General features: G+C 42.1%; 1 protein-coding gene across 1 annotated transcript in view; it reads left to right on the plus strand.

Annotated features, from left to right (window-relative positions):
* The window catches only part of tango6 (transport and golgi organization 6 homolog), a 30,085-nt gene extending 25,802 nt beyond the window's left edge, over positions 1–4,283 (plus strand). The window contains exon 19 of the mRNA XM_080028578.1: positions 3,806–4,283. Within this exon, the coding sequence (XP_079884704.1) occupies positions 3,806–3,982 (177 nt within the window). The 3' untranslated portion in view covers positions 3,983–4,283. The remainder of the gene's footprint in view (positions 1–3,805) is intronic.
* Positions 4,284–15,546: the final 11,263 nt, after the last annotated feature.

The following is a 15,546-nucleotide window of genomic DNA, read 5'->3' on the forward strand; positions in this document are numbered from 1 at the left end:
TTTTTCAACGGGCCAATCAGATGGTAGATCATCAGGACTCGTCGCCTTGGCAACCTAGAAGACAGAAGAGAAACTGCTTTTTCCGTCCCTGTTTATCCGAAACTGTACGAAAATAGTGACTTAAAATGACCAGAACAGAGGGAGGAGAGCCCGTTTGTGGGAGCAGATTAGGCGAACACTTGATTCGCTGTTTTTTTTTTTATCTCTTACGGATCGTTTCCTGCGCACACGTCAGCCTACTAGAAAACTGCAAGCCTAAACAGTTAAACCAGTGTTGATCATAGGTCTGACAGTGACTGGTGACGATCAGCTTTTTCTCCCCCGCTCACAGCGTTCTCTCTCCCAGCGCATAAAACGCTTGAAAACAGCGTCCGAAAAAAATGCTCAGTAGACACACTCCCGAGCGCACAGCCAGCGTTTAACGCTGGAAAAAGGCGTTAGGTGGACACGGGCCCTTACTTCACCTTTTAATAGCCTGACATTGAGCTCATGTTGACATGCAGGTAAAACTCAATCAATGGTTCAAATGGATCAATCTGTTGTTATCGGGACAGATGCATGCATTATTTTGTTATTTTACTCTGACAAAATCAATTAAATGTCCAGTATTTGCTGGCACTAAACAAACTTTTCCCGGTGTCAGCACTGTGAACATCTGAACCGCTAAGGCCCCTGCTGTGTTGACCTCTAATTTTCCAGAACCTGCTTGAACCTAGTTTTTGCTTTGGTCAGTAATGAATTCACATAACACATAGATATTGGAGGAGCCGGGGTGTGTGGATACATGTTTGTCAACTTTCCTCATTCCTATGTATTCACTGCCATTGTATGGACAAATGCCAAAAGGTCGCTGTGGTGAGTTAAGTTCCATTGGGGCAACCATCACCCCTGTCACCATGGTTAAGAATGTCTCTTCTGTCAAAGGAAAACCACTAAAAACAATCAAGAATCTCTTCAAGGATTTTCCTGGTAGGAACTGTGGAATGTTGGAGGCAGAAGAACGTCTTTAGGCTTGAAGCTAAATATTTTGGTTGAGGATGTGTCTTTTGGGGAGTGAGACACTGTTGTTACAGAGCCTGGTAGGTCCTGTAATCTAGTCCCAGTGTCCCTGTGATCATCAATGGGTGGATTATAGGCTAAATGTTAGCTTGTCACCAAAAGGAGACTTAGCTCCAGGCAGTGTGTACTACAGTCACATCAGCTCTTGTTTCCTGCTCATCTGTATCTCTGGCTGACCACAGGGTTCCAAGCTAATCACATTACAGTACATTTGACTCCTTAACAGAAGCATTCGGACTGGATTATCAACCGGATTTTTTTATTTACTGATCACTGCGCAGTTTTAGGGTACAACATAACGATTAAAAATGGAATACTGTATGTCTGATCATACTAACTGCTTCGCTGCCGTCTCTTTTCGGACACTCTCCCTGTGCCTGCACTCTCAACCGCCTTTCATTGCTCTAATCCAGCCATCAATGACAAGCACGGAATGTTAACAGCCGAAGCAACGTCATACGTCAACGCCTTTTTAGACGCGTTTACGGGTAGTAAGAAAGTAGAAATGTCACGTCCTAATGTAAACAAACGTGCTACAAACGGCGATATCGAGGGATGAAAAGCTATCAAGCTTATTTTTTATATATCGTACGATGGGTCGATATAGTGAGTATTGCGACAGGCCTACGCCAGTGGTTTCTTGTTCCCAGCTACTCTTTGCTCGCGTTCACACCGGCCTTGAGTTTGAGTTTTGTCTTTGCGAACCCAAACCGAACCATCGGAAAAATAAAACAATGTATCCAACTCAAATCTGGTGCCCACCAAGGAAGAGGACTTTTAGGTGTGAACATGTCTTAAGGCCAGGACACACCAGTCCGACTACCCGAAAATGGAGACTGCCGATTCAGGGAGCTCCAGTCTTCCCGTCGCGGCCAAAAAAGTGCAAAGAACACACCAAACCGACTGCTGACTTTCCGTACGCTCTGCACTTGCGCGGGACGTAATGTCTCCATAACAGCAGGCGGCGCTAATCTGTATTGTGACCCGAAAAAATACGGAAGCCGGAAATAATGGGACGGCTCTCTAGACCATAAACATAGATAGAAATACGTATTTATATTTATGGACCATAAAGAGCACCATTTTTAGCAGAGAGTGTCGAGCATGGTGTCGAGCAGTCAACAAGGGTTGATGCATGTGAGTACTCGCTGAACGAAACAAACAAACACATTAAAACGATGGCTAACTGTTGTTAGCTGTTTGTGCTACCCGCCTCACTTCCGGGCTTCACTGATTCGCTAGCCCTCCACAAATCAAATTGCTCCAACTGAAAGACTGCCCGCCGATGTTCAATCGGCTCAAAAGAAGCCCAACGACATCTACGACGACCGATTTCACGGCACACACCAAACAGATTCGTGTCCCCGCCCCCTTCCGACTCTACGACGGCGATTATCGGGCCGGTGTGTCCTGGCCTTTAAGAGCGCTTTTGTCTCCTCAGACAGACATATTCCATGATGGGAGCATTCTTGATCATGGCTGATCTGGACTTGGGACTATAGCAGAACGGAAAGCATTTTTGGGGAAGGCAATGGGGTTCTCAGTCAGTGTGATGTCATTGTGGCTCTGGAGTCATCCAGTCAGATGTCCAGCTGCTGGTCCCAGGTCAGGTCCTGTCATTACTGGAACAGCTGGAGGAGGGCAGCAGCAGCTGTGTGTGGATAATGATACTCAGAGTGACATGAGAACAGAGCCTGGCACACCTGAGCACAAAGGGTAGTTACAATGAGACAAGAGGCAGGGAATATTCATCAATTACACTTCTTAAAACATATATATTTTTTAATATGTACCACACACAGAGCTATGAGAGGTCACTGATGTTGGACTATTCTTTTCATCCTCTTCACGCGAGCATCCTTTAATGGTGGATTAGATCAAATTTTTCCAGATTTGTGTTTTTTCTGAGAATGTTCTGGGTGTAAAGGAGATTACTTTAAATGTAGAAGAATAAGAAAGAAAAGGGCTATTTTGATACGTGCTATGTATGTATTAAAATCTATTTTAGTAAATATAGAAAACAAAAATAGGTTTCTTTGTGCTTGATGTTTCATTTTGATGAATACACCTCAACAGGTACATGCCTACGTTTCCTTTCTCTTGCTCACATTTACCTTGAAGAGAATCTCAGATGACATTAAACGTAATAGGTATTGCCCATTCATTCTATTAGTGACTAAATAAACTGACAAAACGGTGTCACACCTGGTAGTCCGCTTCTAGTCCACTAACTTGGTTGTCGCACCAGATGTGAGAAAGATACATTGTTTGGTTTTAAGCAGGTTCGGTTCTTTCACACCTATTGGCTAGAATTTCCATGTGAGTAAAGTACAGAAAGAAACTACAGGAGGTATATTGTCTTCCTCATCACATAAGGCATAGCGTAGCTGGTTACTGGAGCTCATTATGCAGTGCTTCACTCACGTTCTGACCACAAACGGACAGCACCAGAGTTGGTTTGGAAGCGTATCTCTACACATCCTCTTCAACCAGGTCCGCTTGTTTTGTCCGCTTTTGTTGTGCACCCGACTGCGATTGCTGTGTTCTCACCTACGCAAAGAAACCGCAGCAAAGATGGGAACACACCAAATTTAGTTTTAATCGTACCAAACATGGCAGGTGTGAAAGCGCCCTTGACTTGCATGAGTAAACGGGAACAACAAACTGCCCGTTGCACGCCTCCAATCCCAGTGTACAAAGTGTTGTTTCACCAGTCTTACCTGCATGTGTCTACTATCTTCCCCAGGTTCTCAGTGATGTTCTGTTGGACCTGTACCGGGCCCTGAAGTGGGTGGTCCGCTCAGACCCGGACCAGGTCACAGTGCTCCACGCCCAGCTGGCTCTGGAGGAGGTGGATGACGTCATGAGGAGGTTCATTTTCCCTAAACAGAAGCTGGAGAAGAAGATCGTAGTCCTGCCATAGAGCTCCGGTGTTGTGGGGTCCTCCTACCCCTTCTTAGTTTGGACTTCACTGAAGACAATTTTTGTTTATGGGCTCTACGTATGGACAGTACTAGTTCTGCCTCTTTGGGACATGGATGTTATTTTTTTATTATTCAACTGGAAACCCCCCTTTTTGTCAGAATCAGTGAATCTCTATCTCCTCCAGATCCACTATACTAAAAGTGATTTTGAAGTGAACAAGTGTGCTCCAGATTGGCTGATTACACCTTTTAAAGAAAGAAACATTGATCATGTTTTACTTTACGTCCATACAAACCATTTCTAAAATAAAGTTTTTACACACATTCTCATGTCTTTTTATTAAAGGTGCTGTAAGCGGAATGGTTCTTTTAGCTAACTTCCGGTCAGTTACTGCAGTTTGCAGTCCCCTCGCTCGTCCCTACGTCACCACATTAATGCATTGCGGTCTTCAAGCAGCGAGTTATCTAGCATCATCTCAGATCCATAAGTGTGATAAAACATGATAAAAACCATCAAAACAGACATTGGGAAGGATGTTTACCTGTTCCGCCATTGTAGGCGCATACACATTCACCCGTCTGTTGCTCTGGCGTGCACCGGCAGTGAGTGAGACGGGTGTCGGTTTGTAACGTTCTCTCTTCTGATTGGATAAAAATTTTGGGATACTCCAATAAGTTTATTTGCCGATTACATGCAAAGCAGCTACTGAGAGATCGACTTTATGAAACGTGCACATTATGTAAGTGATCACTGTATGAATAAAGAGCGATTTAACACTTATATTAATATAAATAAATCGCTTACTTCACCTTTAAGGAGTATACAAACTTTGTGGATAATTTACGGTTTATTTAATACTGCCACTATCTTACCCAGGATGCACTGCAAAATTTAAACCGCTTTTTAGTGATCACATATCAGCCAGAAACCTTAGTTGAAGGAAAGCAATGAAGAGGGCTGTATTGACATAATTAAATAGCAATGCTACTAACATTTGTAGAGAAACATCTCATTTGGCAGGATTTCAAGCTTAAAGGTGCTGTAAGCGGAATGGTTCTTTTAGCTAACTTCCTGTCAGTTACTGCAGTTAGCAGTCCCCTCGCTCGTCCCTACGTCACCACATTAATGCACTGCAGACTTCAAGCAGCGAGTTATCTAGCATCATCTCAGATCCATAAGTGTGATTAAACATGATAAAAACCATCAAAACAGACATTGGGAAGGATTTTTACCTCCTCCGCCATTATAGGCGCATAAACATTCACCCATCTGTTGCTCTGGCGTGCACCGGCAGTGGAGTGTATATAGTATGTATGAGTGAGACGGGTGTCGGTTTGTAGCGTTCTTTCTTCTGATTGGATAAAAATTTCGGGATACTCCAATAAGTTTTTTTGCCGATTACATGCAAAGCAGCTGACTGAGAGATCGGCTTTATGAAACGCACACATTATGTAAGTGATCACTGTATGAATAAAGAGCGATTTAACACTTATATTAACATAAATAAACCACTTACTTCACCTTTAAAGAATCACTGAACTGGACAAAAGCGGTAGTGTTTTTATTACGCCAGCTGTTGTTCCTGGGTGGTCGTACCCATGACAAAGTCATTAAGAAAACTATAAAAAAAACAGCATTCTTTGCACTGATAGTCTCGTTTGCCGTTAAATGTAATTTATGATCATCAGAGGAAAATGAGACTGTTTCGGAAATATTTAAAAGTTCCTCATAGCACCTTTTAAAGCCAATGTACTTGTCTTTAAGCTAAGACGTCGGTTAACATGAACAATTATCTTACATCATGTATGTGCAACTTGAAAACAAAGCTGTTAATATAGCTGTTCAATTCAAAATCACTGCAGAGTTCTATTCTCCTCTATACTTGAGTCGAGTACAGAACAAGGTTTTTTGGGATGAAGAAACCGTTGTAGGCCTTTACCACATTTCACAAGCTGACCTGATTTGGTATAGTCATTTAGTTATTTTATAGCATGCTGGCGAGCAGCAGTAGTTGAAATGTTTTTTTTTCTTGGGCACATTTTCACACAAACATGAAGTGCAGATCGGACAAAAAGTCTATGGGGTCAAACGGAGTCCAGCAGGGTTTGAACAGCTTGTTTTGAGTGCAGCTCAAGGCTGATGGAGAGGAGGAGTGAGACATTCCTTCTATTGTTTCATCCATTGAGCAAAACACTTCCAATGTATGAGGTATGACCTTCTCTATGTCAACGTGCAGCCAGCAAACATACTGAGCTTCAGCCTTGTTTGCGATCCATGGATACTAGTTCCCCCGACGCGGAGTCAAGGTGTAACTGTGGTGGGCTGTGTACAAGTCCAGGATGTTTCATAATGGTGGCAGATTAAGGTCTTTTAAAAGCAGAGCTAGCAAACTATGACTCTTAATATCACACCTGTGTTTACTGTGAGGTCATGCATGTATCTGTCAGTGGCACCTCAAATAACCTGCTTGTATTGTGTTTGTATTCTATTTTAATATTTTAGTATTTTAATGATTAATATAGTCCACTGATGGCTAAATGGTAACCTTGCTTTGGGGGTGAACCATTGCCCTATTATAAAGGGTGTACCAGGCACGTCCAACTGATTTTTAGGTAGAAAAAGATTTAGATCCCACTACATGTGGTCAGATACAGCATGCTGGGATGTCCTACTACATCCGGTCGTAATTTCTAGTGTGGAAATCAGCTTGCTTTTTTTGCGATTCCGACCCACAATCCATTGCGCACCGGAGGTAACCTGACATTGACTGAGCCTCCCAGTGAAAATGACCAGCAATGCAATGGATATATAAGCAAGAGGCAAGTTAAAGGCGTGATAATATGAAGAAAAAAATAAGTTAAAGTATTTCTGAACTGCATGCCTATTTCATGCTTACTAGTACTACATACGTTTCATGGTCAGCTGTAAAATAGTTAAAGGAAAGAGTACGCTATTTGGAACGCAGGGCATACAGTATCTCTCGGCTGGCCTGAGAATGCCTAGTGATTCACTAGGATGGGCTTCAAGTACCTGTAGTTGCTGGGGAAAGGGACGTCTGGGCTGCTGTGTTGGCCATGTTGCCACCATGTCCCTGACCATGAGGTATACATGGATCAGAAAATGAATGAACGGACTGAATTCCAGTGCACCGGCCTGCCATCGACTGGCACGCCACTCCACTGCAGCAAGAAACTTCAACTTCTAACAGAATTCATGCCAAAAAAAATGGCCGGTCCAATCAGAGCCTGCTTTCTGACCGAACATGTGTCCCTTATAGTGGAAAGCAGCTTCTGATTGGTTTGTGTAGTCGTCAATCTAACATCATGAGACTAGCCATATTTCACAGGCTTATTTGTCGATCCATGTTGATTTCAATGACCACAAGAACCAATCAGGTGCTGCCTTTCACTAATGGACAGGGCTGTGCTCCTCCCCACGGAGATTGGAGAAAGACTGGTCTGGTCATGTAGTAAAGTGTACTTTTGGTTATGGCAAAATGGACGCCTTCCTTTTAGGGGTGTACCAGTCCAGATGGTGGCGGTGCCTCTGGAAAAGACCGGCTCATTTGAATGTAAGCAGACATTGGCTTTTAATAGGATATAAAAGTGTTCTCTAAGTGATACAGGTTTTTCACCATCAATCCTGTTTGCTGCCGTTAAAGAGTTTAAAAAAGGTTCAATGAAATGCTAATGCTAAATTGGATCAGAGATTTGAATCGGCTTAGACCAAGGTCATAACTGAAAGAGCTGGGTGCCCTTCTTCTAACATGCTAGTGCAACACAAAACATAGGAGGCTTCACCAGTGAACTTGGCAGAGTTAATGGCAGAAATATATATTTTGCTTGTAAAAAGATAAACATGCTTTTCCAATACAAATCAAACATGGGCTAAATTTTATTAACGTCGAATATCGAGGGTTTCAATCCATTTGGATTTCGTGGGACAAGTTCTAAAGATGATTACCGAGTTAGAGTGACATGGGACCATTTTACCTGAAATGACTCGGAATTTGAAGCTCTTTTGTGTCAATAATGAATGTAGTAATATGAGTTGGTAGAGATTCCAGTCTGGGGAGGCTCTGTATAGAGTGTGTATTTCAAATCATTTGGTTTAGGATTGGGAAAATACTTTAGTTCAACTAAGTGCAAAGTTAATCAAGTTGCTCCCGTTTAATGAAGCTGCTCTCAGTTATTTAAGGTACTCTCTAAGGGTTGGAGACTACAAACATTTAACAAAAAGGAATGTCTGTGTTTCCCTTTAAACCACCTCAAGGACTAAAACTGTTTACACAACTAGTTGGATATTGCCAAATTTGCATAATGTATTCAAACATTTCTAAAATATTGTAATACAAAAACAATGGCACACCTACATTCTGTCTTTGATGTATTTTGTATATGTTATTGTTGTGTTTAATGTGTGTACTTGTGTTCATTGAGAGAGGCCAAAGACAAATGTCCACCAAGGTGGACAATAAAGTCATTCTAATAACTAATTTAAAGGTGTAGTCAGCGATTCTGAAGGAAGCTTGTTGTCAAAGTCACTTTTTGTCAAAATCAATGAGTATGGGGGCGCCCTTAGCTCAGTTGGTAGGGCGTCCCCCCCATGGGCCTCGGCCAGCAGCGGACCTGGGTTCGATTCCAGCCCGCGGTCGTTCTCTGCATGTCACTCCCCTCTCTGCCCCATTTCAACTCTGTCTCTACACTATCAATAAAGCATAAAAATGCCAAAAAAATATCTTAAAAAAAAAGAAAAATCAATGAGTATCTCCTCATGATCCACTACCTGTACGGACTGTGGGTGTGCTGGGAAAAAAATCCAGTGTTAATACACAGCCTAGGCTCTGTAAACTGGCATCTTGCTAGCTATAGTGGGACCCTTTGTTTACCCACCAGTTTACACCATGTGTATTAAGACCAGATTTTTCTTTTAACGCACATACAGTCCGGTCCGCGGGACGCTACCTATATTCACTGATTTTGTCAAACAAAGAAATAGCTGACTCCACCTTTAAGGCTATAAACGTAGTGAGGTCAAACCAAATTCAGCTTTTATTTCCTCATTTGAGAATTTGTTCTAGGTGACGTACATTCAATACGTGATGTTTTTTAAATGGCTTTTGGTGGCCCGTGCACACATTCCTCAGAGAGAGAGGTGCTGCAGTTTTTTCTCAGGCTGTCGGCCAAGCGCGTGGTGTTGGAGGAACCTGCAGGACGTCAGCAGCAGCTCAGCCTGAGAGGGAGGGGTGGGGGGGGGGGGGGGTGAGGGAGGGAGGGTAGATAAATAAGCCCCATAAAGGATGCTTTGACTGGGATAGTGGGGGCTCCGGTCGGTGGAAAACAGTCCCCAGGCTTGTTGGTGGAGGGTTGCTGGCTGCATTGCAGAGAGATAGGGAGCTAAAGCAAGGGTGTGGGGGGTGGAGGGGTAGGGAGGCAGGAGATTGGGGGGGGGGGGGGGGGGGTGAGGCAAACAGGAGAATCTGAGCAGCATGCAGTGTGGGTCTGCCAGCCCGGCCGGTGTGACACACAGGAGGAGAGTGGGGTAAGGACGTTTAGGCTATAGGGCTCTGCTGCTGCTGCTGCTGCTGCTGCTGCTAACAGGGGGATGTACAGTAGACAGACGAGTTAATACTGCAGCACAGGACAAAGGAAGATGGGAGATAAGGATGAGACCTTGGGATGATTCCCCACGAGGGCTTATTGTACTCTGCTCTTTTTCTCTTTTTATAGATGTGTCTCTGCGTTCTGTATCCATAGTCAAACTGTTGCCTTATTTGCTTTCTTCTTCTTTGATTGACTTACTTTTGACTGCTGCCTATTTGCTTTTACGGTCACTATCGAAATTGCAACTGCCCCTGAAATAAACACTATTTCATTCATGCACTGCGCAGTTTCTGCTGTGTATAGGCTTTATAGAATGACAATAAAGTTCTTGAATTGAATTGAATTGAATTGAATTGAATTCATTGCCCAGCCAGGGGGAGGGAGGGGGGCAAAGAAGAAAGAAATCAGACTCCCCCCACTTTGGACCCCCTCTAAATCTTTTTACCATTACCACCTTCACTGTTTTGAAGGTGACAATCAAGGAGGGCAGGATGGAGAGCGCCAGAGCCAGGGACCGGACTAACTGCTCCCCACAACCTGCTATCTACAGCTGTAAGACTGTATCAGCTGCTGGGTGAACACCTCTCAGCTACAGGGGGGCGTGTGTGGGGGGGTGAGGGGGGCTTCATGGGCCCTGGGACCGTCCTGGGAGATAGACTGAGGAGGAGGAGGAGGAGCAGGCAGCAAGGAGGTTGGCTTTCACAGAGGAGTGTTGGGAGGGTGGTGGTCTGCTTGTATTTTTGGATGTGGGATACTCCTGAATTAAGCGAGCAAGCTGGAATAAAGATGTAGTGTGGAGCCGGTGGACAGAACAAGGAGAGGGCTGTTGCTGGAGAAGAGAGGACGCGGCTGGTTGGTTGGTTGGCTGGACGTCCCCCCCCCCTCCCTCCCCCTCCCGGCTTCAACGGACTGGACGGACCCAGGCGGACGGAGATCTTGGTGGGGGGGAGACCAAGACAGAGGGTCCACTGGATCAGGAAGGTAAGGTTGTTTTTTTAACCTTTAATTTTAGAATGGTCTGGACTAATGCACTTATGATGAAAAGTGTCCTTATAGGGCAGAAAGACCAGTGCTTCTTTTATTGGTCCTCACTTGTACAAAAGGGGCAAGTTTTTAGCATTTCAATTTTGGGTTTAGAATTAAACTAAAAGAAATGATGCAATAAGATTCACTATAAGGACTGATGCCTAAGGTAGATGTAAAGGGTTGGGGAAAATGAGAATGAATGAAAGTATTCAAAAGTGACAACAGACATGTACAACCCGGGGCTTAAACTGAATGGAAAGTTTTTTTTTTTTCTTAATTGGAAAAAGCGACATTAAAGCGTATAGTCAGAAAATGCAGGACAAAGACTTGAGTGTGTTCAGGCTTGTGTGGTGAATGTGTTTGGAATATGAGGTAGAGAGAAAATGTTTTTTTTTCTTCATCTGCCCGACACTGTAAAGAGTGTGTCTGTGAGTGAGTGACTAAGTCAACCAATAAGTTCTACGACTGCGGCTCATTTCCACACCAATTACTGAGAGGGGAAGTTGTATAGTAGCTAAACAATAGGTGTGTGTCTGTGTTTGCCTGCCTGTGCATGTACATTTATCACTGTGTTTGTGGCAGGTATACTACAATTGCTTTTTTTAACTTGTGTGGAGACAGTGACCTTTAGGAAACAGTTGACAGGTATGCCTTGGAACGGACCGTTTGAAGGCTTCTGGCAAACTCATGAGAAAAAAAAAGGTCTGGTCCTGGGTTCATTTTCCTTGGCAATGCATGCTGGTCCTACCCAGTCTGGTGGCCTTTTTTTTAATACAAAGCCATGCTGGTATTTGACAGTCTGCTTGTATACAGCCAGGGAGACCTCAGGTGACATGTTATTCACAACATATTCTGATCCGGTCCAAAAAAAAAGGTTGATAAATGATAACTTTCATTTGATGGTCATTATAAGAAGAAAAACCAATAGAAACAAGATTAAGATCTATCTAGACAATAAAACAATCCCTGGTTTATTACAACAAACTAGATTCTTTCATTTTAATAACAACTAAAACTTTCCCAATTAATTTTTTCTAAATGTAGGCAGATTCCTTAAAACATAAGTTAAAAGGGGAAAAAAGGAACATTTTCCTACATTTGAGTGACCTCATTAGGTTTTTGTTGCGATAACTTTTCATTCATATTTAATATACTGTAACTTCAAGTTTTAGTTCTACCTTCTAGTATTAGGCCACCGATAAACATTTCAGTGCATTCAAACGTTAAAGAACACAGGTTGTGTGTCACCAGGAGACATGTTGGTTGTTGGTCCTATCCAGCTCATTTCCTGGGCCACTAGTTGTCGGGATGTATAACTCTGTGATTGAATGATTTTGGCATCATTGGCCATTTTTAGTCGCCATGTTGCATATTGAGGTTTATGTCAGGTTTCAAAGAGAGTTAACTCTATTTCACATGTTTAAGGATTGTTAAACTCAGCCATGGAGTAACAATACATCAAACAGACCTAAAATACAATTCACGCAGAACTTTTATTTATATATTTGTTTAGAAAGGATGCCCTTAGACAGGCCCCAAACTACACACGTGTCTTCAGATGGTTCAGAGGTGAATATTGTGAAGGCACTAACAGAGCCCTCTAGTGGCAATTCCCAGACATATTGTAAATATATTTTTATGTTTTTTTTTCTAATTATATAAAAATAATATAGCAAGTTTACCTTAAATAGAACCAATGATCATAGCAATATCATTACATTGCACATATACATAATGATGTCCTTACGCATGTTTGCATCATATTGTACATCAGCACAAGGTGTCTCCATGTTTCAGCATGACTGTTCATCCTATCAGTGATATGATTGGCTCAGCATTGACTTCAACTAATCTTATCGATGATATCAAGACTCCCACCCTGCGTTCCAAATCGCATACTCTTTCTTTTTTTATTATACATATTATCTGATGATAAAAATAATCTAGTTAGTATGCAGCAGGCATACACTTGGGATATACTTTTACTTATTTATTTCATCATAACATTGCGCCTTGATCTTGCCTCTTGCTTTTATATCCGTCTTATCCCCGTTTGTTTTCATATTGAGGCTTAGTCGATCTGACGTCACTCCCGGTGTGCACTGGATTGTGGGTCAGAATCGTCTGATCAGGATGCTATTTTCTACACTAAAAATCTCGGCCGGATGTAGTAAACATCTGGGTATTTCTAACCATACTAAATCTGGCCACAAGAATAGGGACATCCAAAATCTTTTTTCTAACGGGTATTTGAACGTAGGGCCAGCGATGACTCCCATGAGAATTAAAGGTAGAGTCAGCAACTCTGTAGAACGCTTATTGTAAAAATCAATGAATTTCTCCTCACGATCAGCTGCCTGTCTGTACTGTGTAAAAAGAAAATCGAGTGTTAATACAAAGCCTCTATAGGCTCTGTAAAAGGGCATGTTGTTAGCTTACCCTTACATGCCCATTTACCAAGCCTTGTCTGTGTAACAAGACCAGATGTATTTATTTGTACACACACAGTATGGACAGGTAGTGGATAGTGAAGAGATATTCAATGTTTTTTTTTAACAACAAGCATTCTCCAGAATCGCTGCCTCCACCTTTAAGTGATGGTAAATTCAGACAGGGGAAATTAATTTGAATGTCCAGACCCTGGCTCTCTTTCCTTCATTTCGTTCAACATAACCTAAACCCTCGCTCAGAGCTGACCGGTATCACGAAAGCGGTTATAAACTTCCTATGTTGAACTGGGGTTTCAGCTTCAGGCTCTGTGCGCGTCCCCATGGACGTTGACTCTGGACCATATTCCATGACATTTCATTGGGCTGGATTTCTTGTTCAAATAGAAAGCGTTCTGGTAGATGTCAGTGCCTTTACTCCCCACTATGATAGACAAAAAAAATCTTTTCAACTCAAGATACGGGCTGACTTGTGCCTCAGCAGCATTTTATCTTCCATTTGCTGAATCATTTATATTTGTGCTGTTCAGAGGTGAACAGGAATTAGAAAGAAAAAAGTCAACAAACCTTTAATTTAATCCACTTTTATTGGACAGTGAAAGTTTTTTTTATGTTTGTGTTGTGGTGAAGGGCTTACACCAGTTGTATTTGAGCATACATCCATCATCCTATAAAAATACCAAATTGTCATTGTCTTGCAGTCAGGGTTGCCCAGTAAATGTAATCTTGAGGCTGATTGCACCTAACCCTCCAGTCCCCAGTCTAATCCCAGCTCCCCCCTCCAGCCAACGACCCCCTCTGGTGAATGTGGCCCTTAATCATGTTTGTGTGTGTGGATGAGTGTGTGTGTGTGTGTGTGTGTGTGTGTGTGTGTGTGTGTGTGTGTGTGTGTGTACTTGTTATCTGTCCTGTGGCCCCAGGGTGTTCAGACCCCACTGCGGTTGCCTGCTATAATCCATCTTGAATATCTTTTCTCTGTGGCCCTCAGTGTCACATTTTTTTGGGAGTGTTGTAAGTTGCCACTTCATCTTCTCCTTGCTACTACCGAGGCACCACACCACTAAACGCTTGGGGTTCCCAAATTAATATTGGAAAACCATGAAAAAAGTGCATTTTGCTATATAGGTGACTATTGATTTTTAGTCTCAGATGAAATATTAAATTGAGTTTTGAGCAACACAAACTCCACTTACCAACATTGTATTGAGGTCGAAGCAGACATCTGAAGATACAGATATCTTAAAACCAGGATCTTTAAAGGTGCACTATGCAGTTTCAGGGGAGGGGGATTTATTTACATTTGCTGAACCAACAGTTATAGTTTACAAAACATATTTACTCTTAATGTAATTACTTTTTTTCCCTGTAAAAAAAAAGATATGATCATAAATTATTTAGAGGGGAACTTGGAACCAAATGTAAGACTACATTAATATCACCAATATCAAAGAATAATCAGTCAGCTCCTGGAATAGACATAGAAAATAGACAAAGGAGGTAAATTAGGACAACTGTCCATGGCCAAGTTCTGATTTTGAGATTATTCTAAAGAACCTTCAAATGACGGTGATGAAAAGTACCCACAAAAAGTACAATGCTTTTGAAAAGAAAAGAAAAGTCCTGATAGCTCTGTTTGCAAAATTCTTGGCAGTACCTGAGAATAGTTTGCTCCTGAATGGCTGAATTTTCCACGAGATCTGTTTGAGAAAGTGTAGTTCAGGGCCAGGATGTAATAAATCAATTTCATCAATGAAAGGACACAATTGTTCCTCCCGTTTTTCGTCTGGCCAAACCCCAGCCAGGGTCTTTAATTAGAGCTATTAACCCAGAGAGAGGGAAGAGAAGGGAGGAGGGGTGAGGGGAGGACAAGAAGATGAAGGAGAGATTACCAGACGGGCATGTGGTGTTCAACTGTAGGTTCTTTCACCTGAAGTTAACTCATGTCCATCAGATCTGAGCGTGGTATTATTCTATGCAGAATATTCATGCCTATAGTAATGCACATGTTGCAGTAATAGAAAGCAGTAGTAGCAATACAAGTTGTATTGACAGTAACTAGTAGAAATAACTAGCAGCAGTACAATACTATTCCTTTGCCCCAGTAGCTACTTTTAGCTTTAGAAGGAGAAGTAGTATTAATAACAAGCTTTATATGTATAGCACTTTTTCAACACAAAGTTACAAAGTGCTTTACATAGCAAATAGTAGAAAAGGACACACAAAACAATGTAAAGGCAGCAATACATTTATCAAAACAAAGTGTGTATAACCAGGACACAGTGTCTTATTAACGTATACAGAGAATTCAAGTAAAACTACAAAACGATTCATACAAACAAAGTTCTAATGTAAAAAGGTCCTCTTATAACAGTAAGTTTTTATTTTTTAAATTGGTATTACTGAGATTTAAAAGAATTTAGGGAGTTTGCTGACCTAATTTCCTCAGGTAAGGAGTGCCAGAGTCTTAAGGCTCTGACATAAAAAGT

This window comes from Ammodytes marinus (genome assembly GCF_949987685.1).
Source record: "Ammodytes marinus genome assembly, chromosome: 5".
Classification (NCBI taxonomy): Eukaryota; Metazoa; Chordata; class Actinopteri; order Uranoscopiformes; family Ammodytidae; genus Ammodytes; species Ammodytes marinus.